Genomic DNA, 24093 nt, shown 5'->3' on the forward strand with positions numbered 1-24093 from the left:
GAAGGAATAGGCAAAGTGAGAAGCCTATGACACCTCCCATCCTACACATTTGATTCCGTATTTTATCTCTGGCTTCCACTTTGAATTTCAGAGGTATTTCTGCTGCTAAGATGCTTTTCAACACTCACCACTGGCTTCAAAGTTCAAGCCTTTCATTTCTTTGCCTCGTACTTACTTTCTGTTTCACTGCTTGCTACTGTCTTGCACTTGTCTTGCTGAAGAGTCCACCATGGCTATTTAATATTTAAAGGTTGGGATCACTTTGCAGGTTTTAGTTTAAAGGTAACCATAGCGCACGCGCACGCACACACACACACACACACACACACACACACACACACACACATTCATTATTAATAGCAGAGATGCCCTGTAAGTTGTTGGGAATCTTCTTTCCTTGCGATGTTAGTTTCATGCAAGTGCTGCTTTCAGTAGAATTAGGCTCTGATATTGCTATGTGGCAGGTAGACCAATGCAGTAACAAGGGACCCAGAACTCTGTGAACTGTTTATTATGTGGGTGGATGGGACCATGCTGAAGCGGGAGGTGAAGCCAGAAGCTGACAGGCCACGGAAAGTCCGATTTCGGATAGCATCGTCTCACAGTGGGAGAGTTCTGAGGGAGGTGTATGAAGATGGACGGCCAGCAGGCTCTCTGGATTCTGAATGTGCCAGTATCTGTGGCATAGATGGACTCAGTGAGTCTGATGGACAGCAGAATGGCCACATAGGATCAGAAGGTGATGAACAGGAGAATGACCAGGATAACCTGCTGGTGTTAGCAAGGGCAGCCAGCGAGAAGGGGTTTGGGACAAGAAGAGTCAACATTTTAAGCAAGAATGGCACAATCAGAGGTGTTAAATATAAAGTCAGTGCTGGACAAGCTCTGTTTAACAATTTGACCAAAGTATTACAGGTAAGTCATTGTACTTTGTCCTTCCTTCCTGATCTTTGTTTCTAACTCACTGTCTCAACACCTCTGTTCTCCAGTTTAAAGCAAGCCTCTCTTATTCATGACTATTACACATTTTATGAGTTACTTCTGCATCTAGGCTATTGTCTCAACAGCCATCAATTAAAAATATGGTCAAATGCTTAGCAAACTAGATTGATTTCTCAAAGCCAAATTCCTAACATTTAAGTAGTCTTCTAGTACATAATGACTAAAACAGAATATATGTTTCTTAGCCAAGGAAGGGAAGAAGACAGATTATAGTATTCAAAGCATTTGAACAAAGCTTAGGAATTAATTTCTGGTTAATCATCTTTAATACACCAGTTTACCATTTGTCATCACTTGTATAGACATTTAAACTAGAAAAGATTGAGTGCTACATTGAGTGGAGTTGGATTTAGTTGGAATGTTATGAAGATAGAAGGCTAATTTGACTTTCTGCCTTTCCTGGTGAGATTGCAGATTTCATCTAAGGTACTTTACTCCATTAATTTGCCTTAAGAACTCTAGAGCAGTACTTGAAAAAGTTATTCTTCTATAAATGTATACTTTGGATCCAGATTTTATAGTAAGAAGTTAGTCTTTAAAATATGATAGATTATGCTCCATAATGTAGGAATGCATTATTCATCCTGGGGCCATTGGCAATGAGCTTATGTTAATACAAGGTTTTGAAATTGCCTGGGAGCATTGGTGAAATGATTTTCTTTTAAAAACAGGAATCTTTATTTCACGAATGGAATTTATAATCACTACCATTAAAGTAGCAAGCCAATATTTTTTCATTTTAATACCATTGTATATTATTTTCAATATTTAAATAAAATGATCTCTCATGATGAATATTCCAGTGCCTCGACATTAAATAAGGACATGGGAGTGGTGAGGAATTTAACCAAAGACTTTCATTTTTCATTTAAAGGAAGTATTGGGAAAGGTCACATTATGAGTATTTAGAAAAGAAACTAAAGGGTAAAAGCTTTTCAGATCAAAGGTTTTTTTCATATATGGAATTTACCTATGACAGATTTTACAGATTAGGGGTGAGGGTTAGAACCAAACATTAGAAATCGGTGAGTGTTTTACTAGGTTGAAAATAATCCTATGTGGTGTCCTAGTCATTAGGCTGAGTTCATCTTAGTGCCTGTGTGTTTCTCCCAGTGCAGAAACTGTTATTGCTAAAGTGTAGAGCAAGACACGATAACAATTACATTTGTAACTGTTTGCATTCTTGTGATTAATTCAGCTTGTCATGACTTCACTTGCTTTATAATTTGGAGGGTTATTTACAAAACTACTGTACTAATTTTGGTCCTTGGATTAGAATTTGTTGTTCAAATCTCCCAAGAAACCTATCATTTATGAGTAAATACCTTAAACCTTCAAAGCCTGCAAGAGGAAAGCTTTTCCTCTCTGTGGCTTTATCCTAATGAGGCTATAAACTCAAATACAAAATAGAGGAAATTCCAAGGTCAAAATTTTAGTCCTAGATTAGGTTACAATATTTATTTAGAATTTTATGCATAATTCCATCACCCTATTTTGTTTTTTTATATTTTAATTTTTTTAAATTATGAAAGTATGGTAACACATTTACAGGAGACTTAGAAAATACAAAACAAGGTTACAATATATATTACAATTATTTCTTAAGTAGATAAATTAAGATTTTACTTGGACTTTCAATATCAAACTCTCAAAAATTAATAGAATGAATACAAAGAGAAGTAGAAGGATATACTAGGCCTGAAAAGCAGTATGAACCAATTCAACATAATTAAGATTTATACAGTTTTCACACAACAGTAGGATACAAATTCTATTAAAGTTCCCATGGACTGTACACTTGGAGACATTGGAACATATCCAGGGACATGAAACAAGGTGCAAAAATTTCATGGTCTAGAGGTATTGAAATCATACAGAGTCTGTTCCCTTATCATTGTGGAATTATGCTAGAAATCAGTATCAAAAATATTTGAAGATAGCCCATGTATTTTCAAGTCCAGTGTGAACTTTACCAAGAGAGATCTTCAGCTTAGTCATGAGATGCCTCAAAAAAGTTAGCTTGAAAAAAGTAGAGAGGGTAATTGCAGAGAAGAAAGCATCTAAATGAAAAATTAGCATCAAAATGAGAAATTAATATTAAAGATACTTTATAAACAAAATCCCATGTACTTGGAAATTAAATGACCACTTTCAAATGATGGGTGTATCCAAGAAGCCATAACAAGGAAAATTAGAATATATTGGTAATAGAGTAAAAAATGAAAAGAGAATTTACTAGAATTTGTTGCATGCAGCTGAAGCTGCTCAACACAGTTAAATACAACGTGGATTCTTGAGTAAGGTATGAAAACAAATAAAGGACACTAGCATAAAATTTTGTTCATTTTTTTAAAGATAAAAATCAAACAAAACTGTCCTTTTCTAATAATGTAACCTCATTCTATATACTCCATGCTTTAAGAAGATAATAATGGTTACTAGCGGAGGTCTCTCAAAGTTTAATATTTAATCAGTTTTTTTTTTCCAAGCTGGTCATTCTTTTTTTTTTTTTAATAATTGTAAAGAAATCAGCACATTATATTCACAAATTGTGGCCATGATCACTAGTTTCATCATCATTATTATCACCGCCACCATCATTGTGGGGATATTCGCCCATCTCTCCAGGACAAAATGTTAAAGGAGCTCCTACCTTATATCAGAGCTGCTAGCTGCACCATTTCAAGGGGCTCCATTAACATCACTGTCTGTGTGAACAGCACAGACATCCACACAGAATTATGCTGAGAGCTGACTTGGATACTGCTGCTTGCTAAGAGATGTGTATGTCAGTAAGGGATGACAAATGTCTTAGGCATATGTCTTAGGATGACTGAGTCGGTTATGTCCACAGGCATCCCACATGCAGCATCGGAGAAGCCCCAGAAGGTAAACGCAGAAGTTACCATTCAATTACACTCATAGGTCGGTATAGGGGCCAGAAGTGCCTCTTCCCTGGATCTCTGTATATTTTCCAAATCCCTTGGGAAGTAAGCAGCAAATTTAACTAGATGGAACTGTAATGTAGCAATTTCTCTCAGGGAGGAAAATCTGAGGAGTCAGGAGTCCTATCTTGGATATTTGGTTAAGTTTCACAAAGATTCGCACAGCGAATCTTGAAGAAAGGAACTGTGCTGGAAGATCAGGTTGTTCTTCCTGCTCTTCCTTTAAGATATTAAGTTATAAAATCTTAAAGCACTCAACATGAAACTTGAGAGGAAAACCTAAATATAAATAACATCTTTGAAAAACCATGAAAATCACTTTGCTTTCTCTCTATTAGTTTTCCATTATGTTATTACCATCTCATAAAACACTGGTAAGTGACTTGCAAAATTTTCAACTGTGCAAAGAATAGTCATTGAAATAATTTTTACTCCAAACATTTATACTTCTGAGCAGCACTTATTAATTAATAGGAAGTTGTCTATAAAAAGGATATTAGAACAAATTTTTATTTAATTTGTCAATTAATTGCCCTATAAAATTCTGGGTTATTGAAGGTGTGCAGTATGAATCAAGGTTTTTAAGGGTGGTGATGGACCCAGAGAGAAAAGGTTACCTGGATTATCCAGTGACCCTTGTAGATTGTGATTTGTTAGTGAATCACTCAAGGGCCTGGTGATGGTCTAAATTATGACTTTTCAGATGCCTGACTTTTTCATCTCTCCCAGAGATCACAGGATGTAATGCTTAAGAGAGGCCGATTTGGAAATCTGAAAGCCTAGAATATAGTCATGGCCTGGAAATAGGTATGTATCAGAAGCTGTTTAGGTTGTTCTTACATATGGTAACCTGAAGAAGGGCATGGCAGCCCACTCCAGTATTCTTGTCTGGAGAATTCCACGGACAGAGGAGCCTGGTAGGCTACAGTCCATGGGCTCGCAAAGAGTCAGACACGACTGAGCGACTTTCACTTCACTTTGCATATAGTAAAGTTCAAGAATTATTGACCAAGACGTAAAAGGAAATTTTAATGAAAAATATCTCATAGTGTTCTTTATGACTTCAATGTTTAATGAGGAAATAAGAAGATATGTATTAATCTATGATTTTTTACTCTGATGAGGTTAGACCATCAGGAGGGTCTTTATTGAGTCAGAGATAAATAAAGGTATACTGATAGGTTTCCTATTGGTATCCTAATTTATCCATCTCTAGTTGGTTTAGAAACAGGTCCAGAAATCTTACCAGTATAGGTGTTCTTTTTTAGTTCTCTTTAAGAAATTTGGCTGTAAGGATATTTCTATCTAGATAATACTTTTCCTCATTATTTGAAAATTTATTTTTTGTTTAAAAAATTATTCATTTTTATCTCATGCAAGACAAATTACACAACTGTATTGCTCAACCTCTCCACCCAGTTCATATGATTAAGTATGAGATACACTTTTCTCTCAGCAGCAACATCATTTCCAAAGGCTCTTACAGTGGTCAATGATGCAGATAATTAAGGTCATTAATGTTTTCTGATTTATTCTTATAAAATTACATTTCAGATGGTAATCTTTTCTTGATCTTATCTTCAAACTTTGTAAGCATACTTTGTTAGAATTGCCTAAATAATTTTCATAATTTTAGTTCCCTCTCTTTCTACAAATTTGACATTTCTGTATTAGAGAAAAATAGATGCAAAAAAGTAAAGTAATTACAGCACACACTATAATTTGGTGGCTCTTTTCAAAGAACTCAAATTAGACATATAACCTCCATCTGTGTATGTATATGCATTTCTCTAGCTTGTGAGCTTGTATTTATGAACATTCTAATATTTCAAGACAAATAAAATAAAAATAATAATGCACTTGCAGAACAATTATATTATGCAAAGGGTTTTACAAACATTATTTTGCTTAATTGTACTAAAATTTTTGTGAAATAAGGAGGGTATTATTATGATGATGTCTGTTTTTAAATAGCTGGATATCAGAGAAATCAGTTATTTGACCCAAAGATAGAAAACTATCTTTCACTGTTTTGGCTTTGTTCATTTTTAAAAGTATAACACTCTATACAAAAAGCCCTCACTTTGCCTTTTGAAATGTTGTAATAACAAATATGAAGATATACAGGAATAAATATATCATGCTATGATATAATCTGGTCTTTTGAAATTTCAACAATTGGTTAGAAGATTTTTAAATTTATCATCCATTGAACTTTCAATCTTCACCTAGGGGAGGTTTATCTGCAGCTAAATAGCTTCTATTCAGTTTTAAATTGTAATTCTATAACATCATTTGATTGAATTGTCATGCGATTGGAGAAGTTGAGTCAGCAGGGGAATGGCTTGGTTCACTCAAGGAAACAGCTGCTCAGCTTTGCTCACTGACCTTAGCATACAGCTATCTATCTGTATTGGCAGAAGTTTCTGGACATACTTCTTATCCATCTCTGGTTCACTGAATCTAGCTTTGATAATAAAATAATACTCCAGAAAAAAGGAAGCAATACTCTTGATGACTCTTATGTCCCAATGGTTTATTTGGACCACTCTGGAAAAACAATGATAGTGGTTAAGGCTGCTTAAGTACTTCCTGAATGCCAGGCACTGTTCTCATTGTTTATGTGCATTGGCATATTTGCTCTTCATAGCAACTATATAAGGTAGTATCATTATTAATCAATTAATTACAGTTTGTGCTTCATTTCTGTATATGAAACATTAAATTGTGGGATTTAAAATCATATTTATCTGGGGAAATTCTTATGCAATAGTTTATCAAAACAAGCATCTACTAATGGAAATATTGCCTTCTTAGCTATCAATAGGCAAGAAATTCTAGGATTTTTGATACAATTTCAAATGGTACAGGAAGCTACATTAAGAAATTAGGTGGCATCATCAAAGAAGCAGGAAAAAAAGCACCAGAATATAAGTTGGTACTGTTGTCGTTTAGTTACTAAGTCATGTCTGATTCTTTTGTGACCCCATGGACTTTAGCCTGCTGGATTCCTTTGTCCATGGGATTTCCGAGGCAAGAACACTGGAGTGGGTTGCCGTTTCCTTCTCCATGGGATCTTCCCAACCCAAGGATCAAATCAGTGTCTCCAGTGGATTGTTTACTGTTGAGTCACCAGCTACTGATATATTATTGTGTACAATTAAAGAATTGTTGTAAACTGTAGAGTACTGTGACGACTTTCCATGTGCTATCCCTTTGGTACTCTTTATAACAGTATACAGTGATACTAATTAGGATCTCAATAAATATTCTTTCTTTGAGTTAATGAATTTAGGGACATACTCTTAGTGGTTATTTCCTTCTCTTTGTGTTTGGAGATTTCTTATATTGGATAGGAGTAGAGTTTGCATGGTGAAGTATTAATAGCTTGCTCCCATCAATTCTCTAATTGATGTGTTATCTTTAATTGATATGAGTTATCTTTCCTGTGCATTCAATCCTTTATTTAATAGCCATTTACTGCATATTTATTATGGAGCAGGGACTATGCTAGATAACACGAGGAATAAAACTTAATTTCTGCCCCCATGGAAGATTGAACAGTGTATTATGAATGGTTGTGTGAAGTGATTCCTGGGAGAATTCAGATACAACACTGACATTGTTTCCCATCTCCAGAGGATTCTTGCCCTCTGTTTGCTCATTGACCTATCATAGCCATGCCCCCATTCTTCATTTGCCAATGCTTATATTTTTCTCAGTTTTAGTCTTTTTTCTCGTTAGACTGTCATTGTATTACATTCTTTTCTTCAGCTACTCTTGCTTTCTTTCTAATTTCATTCTGATCTTGATATATAATTAAAGATACTTATTTTGACCTTATAAGTCCCCAGTAGTCAGAACTAGTTACTCTGCCCTTTAACACTCACTTATCCAAGTCCTGTGAATCTTATTAAAATCTTGTCTCTTTAGTGCAATAAATATCTAAATTGGAATATTTCATTTTTCTCTATTTATCAGAATCCTTGTATCATCATGAATTTAAACTTGTAGGAGCTTGGTTTTATTTTATTTTATTTTTAAACTTTACATAATTGTATTAGTTTTGCCAAGGAGCTTGGTTTTAATTGTTTGAAGATTAATTGTGTGAAGATCCCATGAAGCTACTTCAATTCTGACTTTAGAACAATACACTGAGCAAACCTGCAGATTCTATAAGATGACTTGAAATGGTTTGATGAACTCTTACTGGCAGCCCATGGTTACCACACAATTAGAGAATTAACACCTGATGTTTCCAAACTTTATTAAAGCAGTATAACAGTATCCTACAGTATACTGTATACAGTATACAGTATAACAGTAGGATTAGACAAACATCCTCTGAGTGGCATATTCATGCTTGCAGAGTTTCTGATATTTTCTCCTAAAACCAGTGTTTTGGATTTTGTATAAAAGCAATATGAACATTTAATGGTGTATAAATTGGCATACTATACAATTATATGAATCCCTCAATCATTATTGCTTGGAATGAATTTTCAAAATGATACACAGAATAAAATATACAAATTTTTTTGGTTAAGGACAATTTATTTACATACACAAATCCATTCAACTAAGAATTTGGATCCCTTTGCTTAGTTTTATTTTTCTAATAATTCATTATTTCACCTAACTGCTGACAATTTATTTATGTCTTAGAATCTTTCATTAGAAGGAAAGTAGTAGATATATTAGACTGACCTAAAATTTCGTTAAATTTTTTTCCCCATAAGATGCGATAGAAAAACCTAAATGAAACTTTTGGCCAACCCAATATTTGCATTTTGTTCATGTAATCTCCCCCACAGTTAATAGACCAAATTAGAGAAGAATTCCTTATTTTATTGATCTTTAAACAACAGAATTAGGCCATGAAAGAATTAAGTTCCTCCATTATGTATCTCTTATGTAAGAAATGCTATGGAATTAAAGATCTTTATTATATAAAAACTCTGAAAGCTTGGCTAGTCCACAGTTGGAAAGAGTAGTGAAAACCAAAGTATTGATTTGCAAGAGATAGTCTGTGTTAGAAGAGGAGGCGCTGGGGAATTATGTTCTAACAGGTCAGCAGAAAGAGAATAAGGAGAAGTTAGAGTCCCAGACCGGTGGAGACTAAATGAAGGTCATCTTAGGAAGGGAAGAGAGCGGATGGGCTTTGACCTTAGAGGAAGTTGTTGGGTCTAGAGACTGGGGTTCTGGGCTTCATGGATTAGAACTGGGTCAGCATGGAGAAGCTGTGGACAACCCTATTATGGGGCCTCTAGAAGCAACCAATGCTGGCAGAGCCGCTCTCCTTGACTGCTCGCTGTCTCTGCTGCAGAGCCAGGTTCACATGTCACCCCGTGGCTGTTTCATGAGCACCTCCCTTTGACAGCTACCAGCATATGGCTTGTGGAGCATCTAATGGAAGTGATGCCCTCTCATGTCCTGAGATTCTGCCGAACTCCTTCCAAACTGGCCCAAGTAAACACTCCTCTTTTCAATGATGCAGGACTCACGATTCCCTCCTGAAATGAAAAGCGGATTCATTTTGGTATTTGGCAAAACTAATACAATTATGTAAAATTTAAAAATAAAATAAAATTAAAATAAAATAAAATAAAACAAAATTTGACTTGGAGATGTATGTGAAACATGGAGAAATTTACAGTTGCTGCCTAGAAGTGTTCAAAGTGTGAAGATTATCAGAGAACATACTAAATATCATGACGAACCCAAGGGATGAAAAAAAGTTAAGACAAGAAAAAGGAAGTGAAAAGCTATTAGAAAAAACAAACAAACACATGAACTTACTCATATAAGAATGTTTTGTTGTATTTTTTTCATTTTACCACTAAATTTCAAGTCATATAAAAAAAAAAAAAAGAAAACAAGGCCTTTGGCATCCAGATTAATCATGCTGGGTATGTGAAAAATAAAGCCTGCAGTATCCATATTCAGGACTTTCCTGGACAGTGATAATGACTCACTTAATGTATTAGCTTCTTACTGCTGTTGAAACTGGAGAAGGCAATGGCACCCCACTCCAGTACTCTTGCCTGGAAAATCCCATGGACGGAGGAGCCTGGTGGGCTGCAGTCCATGGGGTCGCTAGGAGTTGGACACGACTGAGCGACTTCACTTTCACTTTTCACTTTCATGCACTGGAGAAGGAAATGGCAACCCACTCCAGTGTTCTTGCCTGGAGAATCCCAGGGACAGGGGAGCCTGGTGGGCTGCCGTCTATGGGGTCGCACAGAGTCGGACACGACTGAAGCGACTTAGGAGCAGCAGCAGCTGTTGAAACAACATGCCACAGACTTAGTGGCTTAAAAGAACACAAATTTATTACTTTACAATTCTAGAGATCAGAAATCTGAAATGTCTCAGGGGGATAAAGTGCAGGTTTTAACTGGACTATGATCTTTCTGTTCCTGCCTTTTACAGCTTCCGGAGGCTGCACATTCCTTGGCCATGGTCTTGCATCACTGTGACCTCAGCTTCCACTGTTACATCTCTTCTTCTTGTTCTTCTACCTCCTTTTTTCTTTTATAAAGACATTTATGATTACACTGAGCTTTCCAGTATAATCCAGGCCAATCCTTCTACTTTAAGATCACTTAACACAATCACTTCTGCAAAATCTCTTTTGCCATTTAAGGTAACGTATTCACAGCTTGTGGGGACTAGGGCATGGCCGCTTTGGAGTGGCTGTTAGTCTATATACCACAACTGGTAGGTGTAGTAAGCTTATTTTATGTATGAGAAAACTAAGGTATTGTGGTAGATTAAATTATTGGCTGCTTTTTCTCCCTTTTCCCTGTGGTACACTGACGTAGTTTTGCCATTGCCACCTGAAGACAGGAGTGCACTTCTACAACTTTTGACTCTGTAGTCTTGGACATGTGACTCTTATTGGACAATGAAATCTATTGATGTAGCACATGAAGAGGCTTGAAGTGTGTTTGCACATTTGGGTTTGCCATCTTGTATGCCTTCATTTTATGTCTGGGCTCTTAAAAACAGCACTATCAATTATTCCCAAGAGTAAGAAAAGAACCAAGTGTGTCTAAGAAACAAAGCCCCAATTTCCTTTCTGAGAGAAAGAAGAAACAAATGTCCTAATTCTCTGGTAGCGTCTTAAATGATTTTTGTGCTCTCTTTCCCTCCATTAATGGGTAACAGTATTATTCTCTGGAGGGAGATGGCCTGGTTTCTGATGCAGAGTCTGAAACTCCGAGGTGAGTATCCTAGGGAAATTTACTTAACTTTTGTAAATCGCAGTTGCCTCATCAGTTAAGTGGGGATAATGATAGTAACTATTTCCCATGAAATGAATGAACTACTGAGTATATAGCATTTTACACAATGCCTAGCACATTGTACATGGTGAATAAAACTGTTATTTCTGTTATTCATCCCTCAAACAAACTGAATCAATCATTGCTAACTAAGTACTCTGCTAGGCAGTGAGGGCACAGTGATGAACAAAGCATGATTTATCCTCAGAGGAGCTAAATTCCTTCTCCTGAGGCAGATAAACTCATAGTTCCTGTCAAACATGGTGAGTACCGTGGTGTTTACAAACAGACAGAGGCAGGAATTCTGACCTGACTCTGTTAAGTCTTTAGAGATGCTCTTCTCCTCATATAACATCTTTTTTTTTTTTTTTTTTTGTTTGAGGATTCCAGTTTTATTTTTTTAAATTTTATTTTATTTTTAAACTTTACATAATTGTATTAGTTTTGCCAAATATCAAAATGAATCCGCCACAGGTATACATGTGTTCCCCATCCTGAACCCTCCTCCCTCCTCCGTCCCCATACCATCCCTCTGGGTTGTCCCAGTGCACCAGCCCCAAGCATCCAGTATCGTGCATTGAACCTGGACTGGCAGCTCGTTTCATACATGATATTTTACATGTTTCAATGCCATTCTCCCAAATCTTCCCACCCTCTCCCTCTCCCACAGAACTAGGGCTTGCGTGGGACTTCTTGAAAAGACTTCATGGCACAGCAAGCTTTGCTGGCTGCACTCACTTCTCTTCGGGAAAAAACTCAGCTGCTGGCCCTGGGCTTGGCTTAGCCTCTGCTACACAAACCTGTTTTCCCGAGGCCAGTTCCTCCGTTCCAGATCCTGTCTTGGCTCTGGCCCCTGCGTGGACCTTTGTCTTCCATTCTCTTTTTAACCTCCTGTGGCTGCTAGGCCACACGTGTGTCAGTTTGGCTCTGTACCTGTGAGCTCAGCCAGCCACCCACGTGCCTTGTGTCTGAGCATTCCTCCACAACACCTGTCATCCTGAAAGCCTGGCTTGCTCCTTCTGGGTAGAGATAACTCCCATCTCTTCTTTAGTAATAGCCTGGATTGACTTTTTATACCTTTCAACCCTAATCCAAGGGATTGTTTGTATTTATATGGGATGTATTTTGCTATAAGCTATAGAGTAGACTACTGGATATGGCTTAAAATACATTCATTTTTATCAGTTCAGGCAATGTTGAGAAAAGGCTGTTGCTGAGGTTGTTTGGTGGCTTGATAATGGGGTAGACAACCCAGTTCCTGTTTTCTGCTCTATCGTCCTTGGCTTATTTGTGAAATTCCTCGTGGATCCAAGATGGCTGCCAGACCAGAGTCAAAAACAGAAAGGGGGCAGTGGCAAAAGAGAGCTCCTTTGTAGGTTCGTCTTTTCTATCAGAAAAGAAAAGAGAATTCTAGAAATTTCTAAGAAGCATTCTCTTACAGTTAATATCCAGAATAGAGTTTTATGGCTACTGCTTGCTATAATAGAAAACTGGGAATATGAGTTATGGCTTTGCCTCTGTGGCAGAGGACAGCATGGAGCCTGGAGTTTGAAACAACTGTTGGGTAAGCAAGCAACTGTGCCTGCCACACCGTTACCCAAGAACTCTGTTGTTGTTCAGTCTCTCAGTAGTGTTGGACTCTTTATGACCCCATGAACTGCAGCATGGCAGGCCTCTCTGTCCCTCACCATCTCTTAGAGTTTGCCCAAGCTCGTATCCATTGAATCAGTGATGCCACCCAGCCATCCGGTTCCATCCAGAGCTGTGATATGACTTAATTTTTACTTTATACAATTTGACTCACATTGGACCATACAGAAGCATTTTAATAGTGATCTTATAGTATAATCTGTGTGCATTGTTTTTACCTGTCCTTGTTTTTTCCTGTCTTTTCAAGTTCATTTCTTAATATTTTTTCAGTATCCATTCCTTTTGATTTCTGGCTGCCATACCTGTTTTTTCAGGCCTAGCCCTTTTTCTTGTTGCTTTTTACCTTTTAAAAAAGTTTTTTGAACCTTTTTACCAGATGGCTTTCATTATTCTAATACTAGAACTTCAGAAACCTCAAATGACATGTTGTTGTTCTTCCAGTCACGTCCAGCTCTTTGCGACCCCATGGACTGCAGCACACCAGGCCTCTCTTTCCCTCACCACTCCCAAGGTTTGCACAAGTTTATGTCCACTGCGTCAGTGATGCCATCAAACATCAAATGACATGAGAGGATGGTAAACAACTTATTATTAACTCATTGCCATAAACATCTAAGTATATTACTTACCTATTAAATCTAGAGTAGGGCCTGACTGTGTAATTTTAAAAAGGTGCATGTCAGCCACACTTGACCTAAGCTGAGCCACCTGAAACAGAAATGAACTTCTCCTATACAGTGCCTATGGCTTTATTTTTTCCCTCCTGCTTGCTTTCATTAAATCAGAAACAAAATAAAATACAAAACACAGTGACTACAGAGTCACGGGGAGGCTTCCCACAGCTTCCTCCTCCACGCCTGCCTTGGAAGCATCCCCTCAGGGCTCCATAGGCAGGGAGGGGGACTCGCTTCCCATTTGAGGAGAACAATGAGACAGCAGCTCTCTGCATGCAGAGCAGGGCAGACCTCTCTCAGCAAGCCTCTTAGCTTGCTGCTGCTGCTTTCCAGATTCCACTAGTCATAAACAAGCTTTAAAAAAATTATTTAAACAATTCTATTGGTATTAATAATGAGAGCAATCCTTTTTTGAATGCCTGCACATACAGAATTTAACTTAGGTACCTTTCTTATGGGCTTCCCAGGTGGAGCAGTGGTAAAGAATCTGCCTGCCAATGCAGGAGACTCAAGAGACATGGGTTCAATCCCTGGGTGGGGAAGATCCCCTGGAGTAGGAAATGACAACCCACTCCAGTATTCTTGCCCAAAGAATTCCATGGGGTTGCAAAGTCCAGGGGGAAATGACTGAGCACACACACACACACACACATCTTTCTTATAATACTATTTCTTCAATCCTTATAGCAAACTTGGAAGTCAGATATTAATTTATTTTACATGATATAAGCTGACAACATCCTGATTTGATGAAAAAGCAATGAAAAAACATTTGTCCTCAAATATTTTGACCTTTGTTTTGATCTTCCATCTGAAATTTTTCCATTATTTTTTTACTCCAGAGATCTCCTTTGTCTTAAGTTGAAGTTCCCTTGAAGGAGAACCTGTGATTGGATTCTTGAGACAAGTGATTTACTGAGGGAACACTCTCGGAAGAAAAGGGGTGGAGGGTACAGTTTAGGGTGGCAAGAAAGCTAAGCAAAGAAGCAATCTTGTCTAGAGACCAGCTTCAGCCTGAATGCTTGGAATACAAATTATACCATGGATTTATCCTTGTTTTCAGGAAGGGGCTGGCGTTTGTCATGCCTGTGTTGTCTGTCATTGGCTGTTGTGTGTCTATGTGTGTATATAAATGTCTGTAGTAAAAAGGCATCATCCATTCTGCTGAAACATTGATCCAGAGAAAGGGGAAGCTGTGAGCTTTTGGCAGGCACTATTCACAGTGGCTGGGGGTGGTGGTGGTGGGTGACCCATTATTTTGGGGGAAACCTGGAGCATCCACTACAGTCCACTTCTTGCGCTGTTCAGACTTATTTGCTTCTCCCATGGAATTTATTCCATCCAGGCACAGCCATGCCCCAGTTAATGGGGGAGCTAGTGGGATAAATTATAACCCCCACACTGTAGCTGGTCTTAGAGTGATTTTTGTTTTATCCCTCTCTTACTTTCCACTGTAGACCTCCTCCTCTTAACTAGTATAACCATAGCTTGCATGGGTGAGTGCCCGTATTCTCAGTCCCAGGGGATTCTGAGCCTCTGGTGATTGGTACCCTCATCAGGCAGTGATTGCTGTACTTGCCCATTTACATTTAAAACCAAGTGAGTACCAAGAGTGGCACCTGAGCACCGCACTGATTTTTATCTGTCCCTAATATATAGCAGCAGTTTATCCCTTTGACAGTCAGGGTCAATTACCCCATCCAGTGTGATAGCTCCTTTTTTATGACAGCTGGATCACTGTTATAATGAGCCCAAGGTAACCACATGTCAGCTGTAGCTTTAAGTTTAATGGGCCCTGTCCTATGCTGTTTAGTGGAAGTCGCCCCTTTTGGGACCAAGGGATTAATGACAGCTAAAGTTGTAGGAATGGAAAGCACAAGTCAGTCACTGCAAGTGATGGTGAATGGGAGCATTCTTCTATCTCCCCATTGGTTCCTGGAGCCATGAATTCTAGATATTGGCAGTATAGCATCTTATAATGACCACTGGCTTAAGGTGTAATTGGCATCCTGAGGAATGATACCCTTTCCCACAAGGTGTCATCATCAAGCTGATACATCATCTATGCTTTCAAGCTGCTTTTCTATAGCTCTATCCAGTTCTGGATGATGTTGTATATGGTAGGGGCAGTGTTCCTACCTATTCAAGTAGCTTACTTGAGCCTTCTGAACCTGCTTGAGCCTGATCTTACTTCATTTTCTGATGAATTGTTGCTAGACCTACTCGATCTTAAATGACTTTGTGGTTGTGACAGTATACATCTATAAAGTAGTATACATCCAGACTAACCATATTAGTCTGGAAGGGTAAATGCTCGATTTCTACCAGGGGCCTGGCCATGCCAGAAGCTGCTTTTCAAATACTGTGTAGTTTCTTCTGCAGACAGCATGGTTTTGATACAGAACCTAGAGGTTGCTGCTACGTCTTTCCTGGCCAGAGATTTGACAGAGTGTCCTTGTCCACTTCAGACACCCCTAGTAACATGGGATCTGCTGGGCGCTTCAGAGCTACTTGTACTTTGGCCTGTAGCTGTTGCAAAGCCCTTCTTTTTGTGAGCCTTACTGTAAGACTGGCAACCTTCTGTGCCACTTATAAGTGGATGTGTGTCTGCTAACCCCATCCAGCACTGCACTTTTTACTTAGAGATAGATGGTACAGGGATTTCCCTGGCCGTCCAGTGGTTAAGACTGTGCTTCCAGTGCAGGGGGAGCATGGTGGATCCCTGGTTGGAGATCCTACATGCCGTGTGGTGTGGACAAAAAAGAAAAGGTGCAAAATACAACAACTCATCCTTTCCATTTGAGGGGACATTCCAGCATGCCCCAGATCACAAGACTCCTAAATAATTCATCAGGAGTTGCAAATTTTTGGATCTTTATTGGGATTTTCTCCTACATTCTGGAGCATATGTGTCTTACAGTCAGGCATTTAGTATTTTTTGCTCATCATGTCTTACTTAGATGAGCTGTTAATACTGGTGGGCCAGTATGTGGTTCTGGGTAATGTCCATAATTGCCCTCCCACCCAAGTCTCCTAGACGAAGGGAGTAATTCTCTGTCTAAAGGGAGAGGAAGCTGAAGCTGAGAGCAGTTTGCAGCCACGACTCATGACAACAGAGAGTACCAGAACAGTGAAGGGAAGGGAGAGTCAGGGATAGACGCCACAGCATCCACTACACCCTGGAAACATACAATGATATCTGGAGATAGTGGAGGAATGATGCTGAGTGAGGAAGGGATAGGATACTGGCATCTCTCACTATAGCACTGCACTGGAAAGCAGTTCCATATTGATAGAAAGGAAGTTGGTTGTGAGAATTCTGAGTAGCCTGAGTCCTTTCCTGTGGGAAATGGCAGTGGTGTGGTGGGAAGAAGATGGTTAAGTATTCATAAAATCTGCAAGTTGGTTGTCAAAACCTTTGCAGTTAGAAACTGGTCATGGTGGGAGTGTTCCTAGCACAGAGATGAGCAAATACTACAAATTAGTGCTTTTTTTCCCCTCCCCTGGAAGCAGTTTACCAGCAGATCATGGCTACTAGAAGCTTTTTTAAAAGAATTGCAAAATAGGAGAAGGTGAACAGCAAGAGAACCCCAAATCCAAACTCTAACTAATTAGTCATTTTTCCTGGAACCAGAGCTAGCGCATTTTCCTTTTCCTAAAATGCAATCAGAAAGTGCCATCTGGTTAGCCATTTTTTAAGGTCATTAGTGTTATTTTCTCATTAAAAAACCCATTTACTTCTGGGGATTGCTTAGTAAGTTTATGCTGCAATAGACATGAAGAAACTCTTCCTATTTTGTTTTCCAGCCCCCAGGCTTGCCTTTGGCTGATCATTTCCTCATGGAACTGAAAATCTAATCATGTTACTCCCTTGCTAAAAGTAAGCAAATTGTTTTCTGTAGCATTTACATATAAAACTTCTCAGCCTGGGATATGAGCCTGAGTTCCTCTCAAAATCAGAGTGTAAAATAAGGGTCCGTGTGTGGGTAGTTTTTGGGGAGTAATCTCAGGGCAGAAGGGAGAGATTGGGGAATGTGGGGGAGGGAAGGAGATAAAGCCAATACAGAGATGCCTTAATCAGTGTCATGGGACACTAGGGTTCCTTCCATCCCCGTTCCCACTGCGGCCTTCTTGGGATTGTCTATAACACCTTTCAGAGTCCACACCAGCCATAAGGGTAAGCATTTATGAACTTTTCCCCTTTGGTGAGGGTTGCCCCAAGAGGTTTACATGTCCCCCACCCCATCCATGTACACACTTCTGTGCTGTAACACCTAAGAGCTGGGTGGTCTTCCTCCAGTGCCTCTCATTGAGGAGTTGGAGAAAACCTAGGGTAGAAAGCAAAAGATGTGTGACACAAACTTGCAGCGAGTTTCTGTCAGTACAAAGTGACTTGACACTCATATGGGACTGTTTCCTGAAGCCAGGATTGTGGGGTGGAACACAAAAGTCTGCTGAAACACATGACATGTAAAGCTCTCTGTGAGTTTCCTTTTTACTCTTCCTGTCTCATCCCTGGACATGGTCTCCTTACAGACTGTGCACACCAATACAGGTATCCTAGTCAGACCTTTTCGTTTAATATAACCTGATTTTTTTTTTTTTTTTGGGTGTATACTCATTTCTTGTCTTGAAATGCTGCCACTCTTTTCTCTTAGTTAACACAATCTTTTCAGCTAACACCAGATGTGACTTTTTCCTGGAAGCTTCCATGGTTCCCCCTAGTTAGTGCTAAATGCTTCTGTAGTTCTTGAAATATCCTTATTACAACTCTTATTACAACACTAACTCTAACACCCAAATCTGTTTACTACCCAGCCTTCCACATAGGTTCATAAGGGACTGTATTTTAAATTTCCATATCCTGAGTACCTAACACAGTACTTGACTGTTTAATAAATGTTCTTTAGGTACTTGAGGACTAAAAGAATGAGTGCATTTTGATTTTGTGATGCCTTGCTTTTACCTAAAAAGAAAATCTAATCTAAGTCTATTCCAAATAAGTTAAAACATTGATATATTTTGAAAGCAGTGAGGTAAGTATCCAAATAGGTCTCTGATAAACATAGATATATATGTATATATTTATATACACACATATATAAATATATATATACACATACACCTATATATGTATTTATGCATATGTATAGGCAGCTGAAGATGGAGAAGCTAGCTCTATAAGTCAGCAAAAACAAGACCAGAAGCTGATTGTGTATCAGATCATGAACTCCTTCTTACAAAATTCAAACTTAAACTGAATAGGGAAAATCTCTAGACCATTCATGTGGGACCTAAATCAAATCCCTATGATTATACAGCAGAAGTGACAAATGTATTCAAGGGGTTGGATCTGGAGAACAGTCTGCCTGAAAAACTATGGGTGGAGGTTTGTAACATTGTACAGGAGGCGGTGACCAAAACCATGCCAAAGAAAAAGAAATGCAAGAATGCAAAACTGTTGTCTGAGGAGGGCTTACAAATAACTGAGAGAAGAAGAGAAGCAAAAGGCAAAGGAGAAAGGGAAACATATACCCAAATGAACGTAGAGTTACAGAGAATAGCAAGGAGAGATAAGAAAGCCTTCTTAAGTGAACAATGCAACAAAGCAGAGGAAAACAACAGAATGGGAAAGACTAGAGAAATCTTCAAGAAAATTGTAGATACCAAGGGAACATTTCATACAAAGATGGGCACAATAAAGGATGGAAATGGTAAGGGCCTAACAGAAGCAGAAGAAATTAAGAAGAGGTGGCAAGAATCACAGCAGAACTATATGAAAAGGTATTTATGACCCAGATAACCGCAATGGTGTGGTCACTCACCTAGAGTCAGACATCCTGGAGTGTGAATTCAAGTGGGCCTTAGGAAGCAATACTAAGAACAAAGCTAGTGGAAGTGATGGGATTCCAGCTGAGCTATTTCAAATCCTAAAAGATGATGCTGTTAAAGTGTTGCACTCAATATGTCAGCAAATTTAGGAAACTCAGCAGTGGCTACAGGACTGGTAAAGGTCAGTTTTTCATTTCAATCCCAGAAAAGGGAAATGCTAAAGAATGTTTAAACTACCACATAATTGTACTCACTTCTCATGCTAGCAAGGTAATGATCAAAATCCTTCCAGCTAGGCTTCAATAGTACATGAACCTAGGGCTTTCAGATGTTCTAGCTGAATTTAGCCAGGACATGGAAGCAACCTAGATGTCCATCAGCAGACAAATGGAAAAGAAAGCTGTGGTACATATACACAATTAAAAAGACTACATTTGAATCTGTTCTAATGAGGTGGATAAAACTGGAGCCTATTATACAGAGTGAAGTAAGCCAGAAAGAAAAACACCAATATAGTATACTAACACATATATATGGAATTTAGAAAGATGGTAATGATAACCCTGGATGCAAGACAGCAAAAGAGACACAGATGTATAGAACAGTCTTTGGACTCTTTGGAGAAGGCAATGGCACCCCACTCCAGTACTCTTGCCTGGAAAATCCCATGGATGGAGGAGCCTAGTGGGTTGCAGTCCATGGGGTCGCTAAGAGGTGGACACGACTGAACAATTTCACTTTCACTTTTCACTTTCATGCACTGGAGAAGGAAATGGCAACCCACTCCAGTGTTCTTGCCTGGAGAATCCCAGGGACAGGGGAGCCTGGTGGGCTGCTGTCTCTGGGCTCGCACAGAGTCGGACATGACTGAAGTGACTTAGCAGCAGTAGCAGTTTGGACTCTTGGGAGAGGGAGAGGGTGGGATGATTTGGGAGAATGGCATTGAAACATGTATAATATAATATATGAAATGAATCGCCAGTCCAGGTTCGATGCATGATACAGGATGGTTGGGGCTGGTGCACTGGGATGACCCAGAGGGATGGTACAGGGAGGGAGGTGGGAGGGGGGTTCAGGATGGGGAACACGTGTATACCTGTAGCGGATTCATGATGATGTATGGCAAAACCAATACAATATTGTAAAGTAATTAGCCTCCAATTAAAATAAATAAATTTATTAAAAAAAAAAAGAAAAGGCAGTGGAACCAGAGATCAAATTGCCAACATCTGTTGGATCATAGAGAGAGCAAGGGAATTGCAGAAAAACATCTATTTATGCCACATTGACTATGCAAAAGCCTTTGCCTGTGTAGAATTCTTAAAGAGCTTGGAATATCAAACCACCTTACCTGCCTCCTGGAAACCTGTATGTAGATCAAAAAGCAACATTTAGAATCAGGTATGGAACAACTACTGCTGCTAAGTTGCTTCAGTCTGGTTCAAAATTGGGAAAGGAGTACATCAAGGCTGTACATTGTCACCCTGTTTATTTAATATAGTGTACTTCATGCAAATACAAAAAGGATCTTCATGACCCAGATAATCAATGATGGTGTGATCACTCACCTAGAGCCAGACATCCTGGAATGTGAAGTCAAGTGGGCCTTAGGAAGCATCACTACAAACAAAGCTAGTGGAAGTGATGGAATTCCAGTTGAGCTATTTCAAATCCTAAAATGATGTTGTGAAAATGCTGCACACAATATGTCAGCAAATTTAGGAAACTCAGCAGTGGCCACAGGACTAGAAAAGGTCAGTTTTCATTCCAATCCCAAAGAAAGGCAATGCCAAAGAATGCACAAACTACCACACCATTGCACTAATTTCACACGCTAGTAAAGTAATGCTCAGAATTCTCCAAGCCAGGCTTCAACAGGACGTGAACTGTGAGCTTTCAGATGTTCAAGTTGGATTTAGAAAAGGCAGAGGAACCAGAGATCAAATTGCCAACATCCGTTGGATCATTGAAAAAGGGAGAAAAGTCAAGAAAAACATCCAGTTCTGCTTTATTGACTATGCCAAAGCCTTTGACTGTGTGGATCACAACAAACCATGGAAAATTCTTCAAGAGATGGGCATACCAAAGCACCTTACCTGCCTCCTGAGAAATCTGTATGCAGGTCAAGAAGAAACAGAACTGGTCATGGAACAAGAGACAGGTTCCAAATTGGGAAAGGAGTATGTCAAGGTTGTATATTGTCACCCAGCTTATTTAACTTATATGCAGAGTACATAATGAGAAATGCTGGACTGGATGAAGCACCAGCTGGAATCAAGATTGCCAGGAGAAATATCGATAACCTCAGACATGCAGATGATATCACCCTTATGGCAGAAAGTGAAGAACTAAAGAGCCTCCTGATAATAGTGAAAGAGGACAGTGAAGAAGTTGGCTTAAAACTCAGCATTCAGAAAACTAATATCGTGGCATCTGTTCTCATCACTTCATGGCAAATAGATGGAGAAACAGTGGAAATAGTGACAGACTTTATTTTTTTGGGGCTCCAAAATCACTTCAGATGGATTGCAACCATGAAATTAACAGACCCTTGCTTCTTGAGGGAAAGCTTTGATAGACCTAGATAGTGTATTATTATTTTTTTTTAATTTTATTTTATTTTTAAATTTTACATAATTGTATAGTTTTGCCAAATATCAAAATGAATCCGCCACAGGTATACATGTGTTCCCCATCCTGAACCCTCCTCCCTCCTCCCTCCCCATACCATCCCTCTGGGTCGTCCCAGTGCACCAGCCCCAAGCATCCAGTATTGTGCATCGAACCTGGACTGGCAACTCGTTTCATACATGATATTTTACATGTCTGCCCATGGCAAAGGTCATGAGGAAGGAGGTTCGGCATATGCAAAGGCAGGATTGAGCCTCAGGAGTCCCCCTGGAAATTCTCGAGCATCTACCCCCAAAACCAGAGTCTACCTACTTTACTGCTTTGTGCTCTCACCTACACCTCTGACTTTATGGGGGGCTGTCCCCCACCACCTCTCTCGGAGAAGGAGTTAACTTAGAGCTCCAGATAATAAAGTTCCTGGGCGTGACAAGAGTGTTTTAGTTCACAAACTCCTTTGGAAGTCCTCTAGCCTGCCTGAATAGGTTCTTCCAGCCACATGTGATTGTTCACAGCCTCCCAACTGTGGAGGCACGAGATGTTCTAAACTGTTTAAATACAGATTCCTTTGAGCAGTTAGAAGATTATTAGTATAGTATAGTGGGTTGATTAGAAATTATATTGGTGAAGGGTTTTCATTTATTGGGCCAATGTTTGCTGCTAAGTTTCCATATTCCTTACCTATTGTGTCCCTGGGAGTGTATTGATTAATATAATTGGTGCATAGGAATGTAAGTAGTAGCTTTAATGTTTGTAACCTTGGACCCTTGAGTTAATTCTTTTCTTGTTATAGCCCACCACATTTTGCCCTATAGAAATGCAACTTTATCTAATGCTTTCGGAGGGTGGCGCCTGACTTTAGAATAATCACCTTTAGAGAAAAATAAGTTTTCTGAAGAAAGGGTCATAAAATGTTAACAGCCCTCCTGGCCAGAAGATGATGTAAATCACCTAAACTTTTGCATATGATAAGTTTGAAAGCCTGGCTTCGATAGGGATCAAGGACTGCTGTCCTAGCATGACTCTACCCATTCCCCCGTTATCCTCTATGCACAACTTAAGGTATAAAAACTACTTTGGAAAATAAAGTGCGGGTCTTGCTCACCGAAGCTTGGTCTCCCCATGTCGTTCTTTCTCTCACCTTCTGGCTGAATTCCCATCTGGAGTGTGGAGGCTCGCCAAGCCTACTAATTTTGCCTGGGCTTCTAAGATCTGACCAGGGAGGCCTTAGTGTCTCCTCTCCTTCGGGAGAACGGGAGGACACCTGCGGCCTACGTAGGTGGCACAAATTCCTTGTCTTGGAATTTTATGGATTTTCCACGTAAACCAAGTTATTCAGCCTCTTTTCTCCACTGAATTTCTTCACTGAGCTATCCCTGTTTAGCCACTCTTTATATCTTTAATTCTATCATATCCTGATCGCTGAAGCCATCTCCCCTTTGAGTTCCCTGGATCCACCGGGGCTGGACCCTGGTAGTCATGTACAGATGTGAGAATTGAACCATACAGAAGGTTGTGTGTTAGTTGTTCAGTCAAGTCCAACTCATTGTGACCCCATGGACTGTAGCCTGCCAGGCTTCTCTGTCCACAGAATTCTCCAGGCAAGAATACTGGAATGGGTTGCCATGAGCACTGAAGAATTGATACTTTCAAATTGTAGTGCTGGAGAAGACTCTTGAGAGTCCCTGGGACATCAAGGAGATCAAACCAATCAATCCTAAAGGAAATCAACCCTGAGTATTCATTGAAAGGACTGATGCTGAAGCTGAAGCTCCTATGCTTTGGCCATCTGATACAAAGAGCTGACTCACTGGAAAAGACCCTGATGCTGGGAAAGATGATCATTGAGCCCCTGTGGCCGTATTCACCTAGGATAAATGCTATTCATGTCAGCATCCTTATAGCATTAGCTTGCCAGCTGAGGACTCATGTTATGCATCTGATTGGCAACACCCATTACATGTATGGTGTCAGCATCAAGAGGGCCTAGGACAATGACTTCTGGCTATATCTTGGGGGTTCCAGAGGGGGAAACTCTTCAAAATTCAGAAATTATGTTCAGAAGAGATTGGACAG

At 39.3% G+C, this 24093-nt stretch overlaps 1 protein-coding gene across 1 annotated transcript in view; it reads left to right on the top strand.

The window, feature by feature from the left end:
* The first annotated feature begins 513 nt into the window (after positions 1-513).
* GRXCR1 (glutaredoxin and cysteine rich domain containing 1) overlaps positions 514-24093 on the top strand; it is a 143868-nt gene continuing 120288 nt past the window's right edge. The window contains exon 1 of the mRNA XM_055588442.1: positions 514-915. Coding sequence (XP_055444417.1) covers positions 514-915 — 402 coding nt within the window. The remainder of the gene's footprint in view (positions 916-24093) is intronic.

This window comes from Bubalus kerabau, chromosome 7 (assembly GCF_029407905.1).
Source record: "Bubalus kerabau isolate K-KA32 ecotype Philippines breed swamp buffalo chromosome 7, PCC_UOA_SB_1v2, whole genome shotgun sequence".
Lineage (NCBI taxonomy): Eukaryota > Metazoa > Chordata > Mammalia > Artiodactyla > Bovidae > Bubalus > Bubalus kerabau.